A 9029-nucleotide genomic window follows, 5' to 3' on the forward strand; every position below is an offset into this window, starting at 1 on the left:
AGAAGCAGGCTCCCTGCCGAGCAGGGAGCCCCATGAGGAACTCGATCCCGGGACTCCAGGATCATGACCTGAGCCGAAGGCAGTCGCTTAACCAACTGAGCCACCCAGGCGCCCCAGGGGTGTGTATGTGTTAAGAACAGAAGCCTTGTGGCACCTGGGTGGCCCAGTCGTTAAGCATCTGCCTTTGGCTCAGGTCATGATCCCAGGGTCGTGAGATCGAGCCTCAAGTCAGGCTCTCTGCTCAGCGGGGGGCCTGCTTCTCCCTCTGTGGTGCATCCCCCCGCCCCCACTCGTGCTCTCTCTCTCTCAAATAAATAAAATCTTAAAAAAAAAAAAAAAGAACAAAAGCCTTGTGACAGACTCCCGCTGCCAATGAAAGAAGCTCAGACCCCCCGCCGGTCAATAGGCTCTGAGTCGGCCCACTTCCTCTGTGCTCAGTTCTTGGACCTCCAGGTTCTGTGCAAACCTACTTGTGTTTCCTGTGCCACCCCACATTGTCCAGCCTGGCATTTGTGCACAGGTCATTTCTACCCCTGGAAGGCCTTGCCTCCCCTCTTCCCTCTGATAGAACTCTATCCTCCATCCCAAGGACCACCTGCATCCCCTGCCCACCCGTCACAGTTCTGTCCCCACCTGACAGTCCCCTCCCTTCCCTTGCTGCCTTCTCTGTTTCGATGATCTTGGGAGACTGGACAGGCCTCTGTACTTAACAGGTGCTTAACAAAGGGCCAGGTTGAGATGAATTGAATTACATTGAGGTTGGGGGCCGGTAGAAGCAGAGATGACTGAAGAGCCCCAGAGACACCTGGCTCTCCTTCCTCCCTGCAGCTAGGGGCCCGGTGTCCCCTCCAAGGACAGCAGAAACCTCCGCTGCTGCCTGAGTCCAGGCTGCTGATGCCCCTGGGCCATCGCACCGCTGCTCCAGGTTTGGACTCTTCCATGGCCCCACTGGAGGGCAGAGCTGTGGGCAGAGCTGACTGGTGAGCTAAGAGGGTGGGAGCGGCCGTGCTTCCCGTCCCTGAGGCAGGGCATAGGGTGCCCCGCTGTCCCAAGTTGCCCAGGACTGAGGGGTTTCTTGGGGCACACAGCTTTCTGTGCTTAAACTTGGAGAGTCCCAGGCAAACTGGGATGATTGGTTGCCCTAGCTGGGTGTGAGTCCTGCCTGTGGGCCTCTGGGACCGGGCCTGCTGCCACACAGGGTCACATCTACTGAGCCGACAGTCCTGCTCTCTGCAGCATGGTATGCAGGATAGGGCAGCCCTATACCCCAGATCATGAGACAAACAGCATTTTGGGCCAACACAGGACCAGCACTCAGCCTGGAAACTATGTGTTCCCTCAGAGTTCTCACTGTACCTTCCCCCTCTAGGTCTCTCCATTCTTCCAGACTAGTCCTGCCCCAGGACGCCTCCTCCCAACCCACAGGACACCTCCCCATGTCCTTTCCTATAGTGAGACCCACCACTGTTTCAAGGACTGGCTGCAGTCAGCTCCTCCACACCCCAGCCCAAAGACGGACTCCCCACTCCTCTGGGCTTAACTCCTTTCTCCCAGCTCCTGATCATCTTTCTCCCAGTGACACTGTGGGTTCATTCCTCCATTCCTTCATTCACTCATCCGGTGAGAATTAATCCTCTGGTGCTGGGTTAAGAGAACATGCTAGAGTCCCACTGACTTGGCTGAATCCTGGCTCCGCCACTTAAGAGTGGCTGTGTGATTCTGAACAATTCACTTCACCTCTCTGGGCCTCAGTTTCTTAATGGAAAACATGGGAATTCTAAGAATTAACAGCGACCTCACAGCATTGCTGGAGCATTACATGATTCAATAATTGAACAGTTCTTGGATCAATGCTTGGCACAGAGTAAGCTCGATCTACCCTTTGCCATTAAGAAACTACTGTGTACCAGATACTTTGAGGGAGCAGGAATATGCAGATGACAGGTGCTGACGGTCTAGTCGACAGGCAGACAAGGAAGCCAACTGCCACGCAGGGTGACTAATGGAAGAGCTATGGCCACACAGAGGAGAGAGCGGTTACTCAGCCTGGACTGGAGGCAGAACTGGGGAGGCTCCTCCGAGGTGGTGAGCCAACAATGCAAAAATGTGCCGAAGGAGGGGGGTGCAAAGGCCCGGGAGTGGGGGGCGGCCTTTGCCGGCCTGGAATGGGGGCGGCGGCATGCAGGGGCCCCGTGTGTGCAGACTGTGAGGGCAGGCATGAGAAAGAGCCCTGATTGAGGAGAGGGCATGTCCAAGGAGCCTGGACTTCCTCCATGGCAGTGGGGAAGCCCCTGGAGGTTTTAAGCAGGAGAATGGATTGCATTCTGGACAGAACACGCTGGGGGACCATGGCCCGCAGACTAGAGCAGAGACTGGAGGAGGCCAAGCCCGGGCTCACCGAGCCGCCGAGCAGCAGCATGGCGCACAGCAAAACACAGTCTGACCAGGGCCCTTGGGCCTCTGGTCCTGGTAGGATACCTGCCCACGGCACCTATGCATCCCCAACTTCTGGGCAGGGCCAGATTTCAGAGTTGCATGCCCTAAGGCCCTATAGATCTACCCCCACTCCCTCCTGCAGCACCGCCTGACTGTGGATTCCAATTCTGGCCCCTCGCGCTGGCCTTCCTTCTCACCCTTGCAACAGGCTCACTCTTGCCAAAGCCTCAGCCCCAGCCTCAGCTCACCCTGACCTGAGCAAGCCCATCCCCTTCTCCCCTGTCTCCCCGCCCCTAGCCTCAGAGGCCTCCCAGTTGCTGGGCCGGGACTTGCCCTGTCTCATTTTCCCATCCATGACTCACGCATCAGATGGGGGTGAGGCCAGGGGGAGAGAAGGCAGCAGGCCCTCGCTGGCCTTACGGCGTCCTCAGGCCCAACTGAGCGGTTTTTCCATTTCATACATGTCTGCTGGCACTGTCAGGGCCTGTTTGTGCCCCCGAAGAGGCCTTGACCCTACTCTGCGGTCCAGCCAAGCATTCCTAGGGTGAAGGTCTATGCTCCATTTTTAGAATTCGGAGTTGCCGGACCAGTGAAGACACCCCTGAATTCATGAAGCAGGGTGTCTCCCTCCACAGCAGAGAGACAACGCTCCCCAGAGGTCACAGATCCTTAAAAAAAACTAAATTCAGCCTGTGAGCCCCCAGTGTCTGTGCTGCGGGTTCTTGGAGCCTTCAGGAAGCTACGGGACTTTTACAAATGGGAGGGAGTGTTCTTTCCCATGGCAACAACCACCATCTCTATTAATGTATATTGAGGACCTACTACATTCTAGGGTCTGTGTGAAGGGTTCTAATCGCAGCACGTCCTTCAGAGGGGCTGGGACTCTCCTAGCAAGGGGAGAAACCGAAGCTGGGTTTAGGCAGGAACCAAAGCATAGTTGGAACCGACAGGGCTGGGTTCCAGAAAAGCAGGGAGCGCCAGAACCCGGAGTCGGCCTCCTCCTCCACCTCGTGTGCCCCCTACCCTTGACAGCCCAGGCTGGCTGCGCCCCCATTGCCCTTTGCCAAGCTCACAGAATGATCCTGGAAACTTCCCTGAGGCCGACCCAGTGCTGGGCACAGGGGAAAGAGCCCAACTACAGGCACCAACTGGCATTTTATCTCCGCACCAGACTCTGGGCTCCTCGGGGCAGGGGTCAGATTGTTCCTCAACCCGGGATCTCCAGTGCCAAGCACAGGGCCTGGCCTGTAAGAGGCATTTAGTACAAGTTTGGGTTGCCTTGCATCCCACTCCCACCTGCTCCCACTCTCCCACTTCGGAGAGCCTGGATACCTCTTTTCTTCCTTCATGTCTGAGTCCCCACCATTGGTCACCTTTCGGGCTCAACTGGAAGAGCAAGGATTCTATTTTAGAGGTCGTCTTATTGGATGGAGAAGCTAACCCTTTCCCATTCTCCTGGCTCCATCAAGGAAGGGGTGGCAGACACCATCTTCTCACCATCCCTCCCCCCCCAACCCCTTATAAGCCTGGGCATTTCCCCCAGCCCATGGCAGACATCACCAATCGATCACAGCATGGGGAGCCCAGATCTTTCTCAGCACTGGTCAGGGTTGGCATGGAAGATGATGCTTCTTTGCCACACTGGGATTAAGCTATTCATGAGACGGGTATAAAGCCTAATGAGGTAATAACTGAGATATTTGTAAAAAAATTCCTCGGTAATTTTAATTTAGACTCTGGAGTAGGCCACTGCTTTGCCACAGGGAAGGCCAGACGTGGTGGGCCACAGAGGAAGGGAGGGCAGCCTAAATTGCCGGCCACAACATGGAAAGATCTCGAGGGCTACCCGATTAATAGTTTCTGAATAACTCAGGCAGCTAGCTCTCTGTACTTGAGGTTCTCATGTGCTGAAATTACTCCTCCTAAACCGCCCCACGAGGAGTACTTACTGCACATATTGTACGAATGTATAAAGCCTGAGTATATAAATGACAGGGAGACAAGCTCTGTCCAGAACGCTGAGCCAGCTCCCAGGATGGCAGGGGTGGCACGGCCTTCTGGAGAAGATCGCCAGACGCCGAGTTGGCCCGTATAACATCCCTCAGTCCTGACGGTTCCTCCTTCCTAGGACCACTGAGGTCATGCCTCCTGGGGTTGCCATGTCTCCCCCTCCCTAGGCTGGAGATTTCTGAATGGGCTGTGGAATGGGAAAGCGGGGGTGGGAGAGGGATCTTCCAAGCACTAGGGTCTTTGTGGGCAAAGAATTCCACTCGGCAAACAGTGTGGTCACTGCCCTTTGTAGGGCATCTTCATTTTGGGATAGGCATGAAATGGTAATGGTCAAACCCCCACCCCACCCCCACCACCTCCAGGCCTAGCACCACAGTGGGGGGAAGATGGGCAGGAGGTGGGGGAAGAAGTGTGCAAAGAGAAGGCCTGGATGGGTGGGGGTCCCAGAAGGACCTAAGCAGCAGGAGACCCCCACGCGTGGCTGGTCAGCTCCCTCCCACCCAGGTGAGTCCAGAGGTGATGCCAGGGTGGTTCCCCCTCTGGGTACCAGGCTGGCCTCCCGAGTCCTGAGGCGCTGGCTGGGCACCCCACGGGGAAATGTCCTCCTCCAGGCATGACACCAAGCTGGGGACTACCAGCAGTCTGCAGGACGGATGACAGGGCCGCTGGGGAGAGGATGCTTTGATGCCCGCGCTCCATCGTGAGATACAAGTCAGGCCTGTGGCTACAAAGCCCTGAGCTGGGAATGTCCTGAGAGTCTCAGAGTGTCCAGAGGCTGAATCTTCATCCTCAGCCCCACGTGGCCTTCTGCCCTCCGCCCTGGGCCCTGTCCATTCCTTCAGCTCCAACGCCTCCGCCACAGGACCACGGCTTCTGCCTGGACGCAGGGAGCAGAGTCATGCCCCGTGAGCCAAAAGGGGCAGGAGAGCTGGCAAGAAAGAACAGCAGTGAGGGCGGGGCAGACCCCGGGAGAGTAAGTATCCACCATGAGCTGTTTCACACCAGGGCTTCCCAACCTTCTCCACAGCAGGGGAAAGCAGAAAATAGTATGTGTGCCACACACCGTGATCCACACCTGCTTCCTCCTAGCCCCCCTGAGGCCCAAGGGACCAACAGGGGTCAGTTCTCAATACAGCACGTCTGCCTTCAGCCCAAGCTCTCAGCTAACCCTCACTACAGTCAGCAGGAGGGCCAAAGGGGTAGATGGCACCAGATGGGGCTCCCAGGCGCCCTGGGACTCTATTTGTTAAGGTGGGGAAGCTGGAGGGCTGGAGGCTGAGGGAGTGTGGGAGGTGGTAGTGAGGGCCAGGGGGGTATGGGTGTCCACCCGAGAAATGAAAACCTGAGTGGTATAAATCCTTCCCCGGTCCCGCTCCTAGTTCCCACGGGGAGGGAGGGGCATCTGGGGAAGAGGGCACAGGGCTGGGAGCCAGAGCTTCTAGGTTCTATTCCTGGTCCCTCCCCTGGGCCTTCCTGACCACAAATCCGCCCCTCACCCCCTGCCCTACTGCTCAAGGAGGATTAAGACCTCACAAATAACAAATCCTGACCCCATCCTGCACCCGTTCCCCCCACACACACCCCAGGTGCCCACCCCCTTCTCCAGCCTCTTCTTCTCTGGCCCAGCTGGGCACTAGCTGGCACTCAGGGGCAGGTGGGCAGGCCCACTCCCCCTTGGCATCAGTGGCCCACTCTCCAACACCTCTGGTCTGCCAGCAGCTTGGCCCTAGGACCCAATACCCACTGTCAAGAATGGGTAGTGGAGTCCTGGCCCAGCCTAGTCAGACCCTCCCCCTGAGGCCCCACCTTGGGAGCTGGGTTCTGTGCCCAACCCCTAAGGACTCTGCTAACTGAAGGAGGCTACCTTTCTGCCCCAATTCCACGCTCAAACTCTTCTATGTAGACTGTTGATCCTAGCACAAGGAGGGGCAAACTTCAGTTCATCCCACCCCTGGCTCTCCCCAGCTCCCTGAAAGCCATGGTGGGGAAAGCCTCAAGGGAATATTCAGGCCAGCCTCCCTCCACCGGAGCCAGGGCAGAAGCAACCTGATAGGGAGGCCCATCCCTCCTATCTTTCTTTCTGCCACCTGGGTCACATAGGACCCTCCTGCCTGAAAGCCGGAGGGCAATGTCCAGCTCTTGGGCCCCCTTGCTCAGACTCCTAAGCTCCTACTCTTTGTTGGCCCTAGCATGGTTCAGCTTTGAAGTGGAATGCTGGTGGGAGTCCCGCATTTTCTCCGTAGGGGCAAGAGAAGGGAGAGAGGAGAGAAAGAGGGTTCGGTCCCCAAGGGGCTTACCTGACCTGACATCTGGGACCCACGTGGTGGGGAGGGTGCGCAGCATGAAGGTAAGATGGTAAGCCGGGGGGGTTTAGGACACGAGGGTCCCAGCCCCGAGGCTCTGCCTGGCCCGCACTGTCTGGATGGCCTGCTGGTTCTTGAACTTGACCAGGCCCAGGGTGATCTGGGCGTTCCAGCCAGGATCCTCGAGGGGGCAGCGGAAGTCGATCTCGCCGCCGCCCTCGGTCACCAGCGTGAAGTAGATGTGGCGCCCGGTGCTCTCCACGCATTCCACGGCCTTGATGCGGGCGAAGCTGAGCTCCTTGGGCCGGCCGCCCGTGCCCTTGGCCTCGAAGAGCTGCAGCCCGCGCTCGGTGAGCACACAGCGCTTCCGCTTCCACAGCTGCAGCAGCCCGCCGCTGCGCTTCTCCAGCACGCCCTCCTTGAGCACCGTCGCCGCCGCCGTCATGGGCGCCCCGAGGTCCCGGGCAGGCTGTAGGCTGCGGTGGGCGCGGCGCCCTTCCCCGCTCGGCCGCGCCGGATTCTGGCGCCCGGGGCCGGCTGGCCGCGCGCCCTGCCACCTGCGCCCCGACTGCCCCGTGCGCCCGCCGCGCAGTCCTCCGGCCACCGCCGCCCGCTCGGCGCCCGCAGCCCCCGCTCCGGCCCTCCTCCGCGCCGCTCCCGGCCGCCACTGCCCGGTGCCCGCCGCGGCTTTACGGCCCGAGAGCCCGGCTGCGCACTGGCTCCGCGCTCGCCCGCTCGCTCCGCTGGGCTCTGCCTGCGCGCTGGGCGGCAGCTCGAGGGATGTGCCCTTACATGTTCCGCCGCTCGCCTCCTGCGCCGCCCGCCGCGCATTCCTGCCCCGGCCGGCCCTCCCCTCCGCGCAGCGCACCCGCCGGGGCAGGGCTCCGGGGGGCGGGGCCGCGGCGGGGGCTCGGTCACGCACTGGAGGCGCTGGGCGCCGGGCGGGGACGGCTGGTACCGGCAGGGGGGCTGCTTACCCAACAGCCCAAGCCTCGTGGCCTGCCGTCTGCCGCTCCTTGGAACCACAGCTCCTCCAGGCCTTGGACACAGGGGACGATCGTGGGGGAGGCGGGAGACAGGGAGCGTCTCCTAGATGAGAGGGTCGCTGCTTGTAAGAGGGGGTGGGCTTGCTCTGTGGTCGCGCGGTGCACCGGCTGGGACTTGCAGAGGGGGCTCCAGACATCTGCTGGCTGCTTCCCGGGCCGGGGGTGTCCTGCCCCCGCAGCCCGTGCCTCCTCTCCTAGCTTGGCCAGCTCCCCCTTGGCATTGTGCAAATCAGAAAAACGAGGACGATCCTGGGGTGGGGCGTGGGGGTAGGAATCAAGCCTGTGTTGGGTTCCTTCCCCTTCTCGGCAGGGAAAAAGAGAGGCTGCCCAGCTGTCTCTGCTGGGGCGACCCCCCCCTCCCTACCCCAATCCCCAGCACTGGGAGCCGCGTAGAGAAAAGCCAAGGCGAGGGGCGCCTGGGTGGCTCAGTCCGTGAAGCGTCTGCCTTTGGCTCAGGTCATGATCTTGGGCTCCCAGCTCAGCGGGGTACCTGCTTCTTCTCCCTCTTCCATTCCCCCTCCCCCACCCCACTTGTATTCTCTGGCTTTCTCTATCTCCCTGTCAAGTAAATAAGTAAAATCTTAAAAAAAAAAAAAAGGCCAAGGCGAACTGAGCAGAGAGAAACCTTGAGGGCACTCAACTTCCCTGTGGAGGCACAGGGGGGACCCCATTGTGGTCTGGAGAGGTCACTTCCTGCAGTCTTCTTCGTAGCACACGCTTGGAGGGACGGGTCGCTCAGCCCACGTGGATCGGCCCAAGAGTTAGCTGCAGGAGCGCCGGCCCAACCCTGTTTGTCGCAGCCCCTCTGGCAGATTCTACCAACCTCCCTCCGAGCCACCTACTTCCCCGGATGGGAGCTGAAGGGGGATGGGGAGGGAGAAGACTTCCCTCCCTTTTTTGGCCTAAAGGGCTTTGTGTTAAGATGAAAGCTCTGCAGTGTTAGGTTCAAACCTCAACCCTTCCTCCCGGACCGTGGTGTTCCCGCCCACCTTGGGCTGCGGCATTATCCTTCCATTTCCTCGTCTGTCCATTCTCCGTTCATGGAGCTCTGATGAATAAGTTAGATAATATTTGTGAAAGGGCCAGGTCAGGGCCTGGCAACTCTCAGAGTCTCAATAAATGTCATTCCTCCCCTTCTCCCACTTGCATGGCCTTCAGAAGAGGATGGGGACCCTAAGATTAGGCCAGGCACAGGAAAGTGACTCTTCTAGGTCCTGATCCTGCCCCATCTTTG

General features: G+C 59.3%; 1 protein-coding gene across 1 annotated transcript; it reads right to left on the minus strand.

Annotated features, from left to right (window-relative positions):
- Positions 1–4717: 4717 nt before the first annotated feature.
- Positions 4718–7602, minus strand: PHLDA3 (pleckstrin homology like domain family A member 3). The gene is made up of 2 exons (XM_006742096.3): positions 6744–7602; positions 4718–5374 (listed from the first exon to the last, which is right to left on the minus strand). The coding sequence occupies exon 1, from the start codon at positions 7192–7194 to the stop codon at positions 6817–6819; it is 378 nt and encodes a 125-aa protein (XP_006742159.1). The 5' UTR covers positions 7195–7602; the 3' UTR covers positions 4718–5374; positions 6744–6816.
- Between the last annotated feature and the right edge of the window lie 1427 nt (positions 7603–9029).

The sequence above is a fragment of the Leptonychotes weddellii genome, chromosome 6 (genome assembly GCF_054177405.1).
Source record: "Leptonychotes weddellii isolate Sample4059 chromosome 6, ASM5417740v2, whole genome shotgun sequence".
Classification (NCBI taxonomy): Eukaryota; Metazoa; Chordata; class Mammalia; order Carnivora; family Phocidae; genus Leptonychotes; species Leptonychotes weddellii.

Bases quoted from the DNA above. Each gene is read 5' to 3' on its own strand.
- PHLDA3 (XM_006742096.3), bottom strand. From the start codon at position 7,194: ATGACGGCGGCGGCGACGGTGCTCAAGGAGGGCGTGCTGGAGAAGCGC.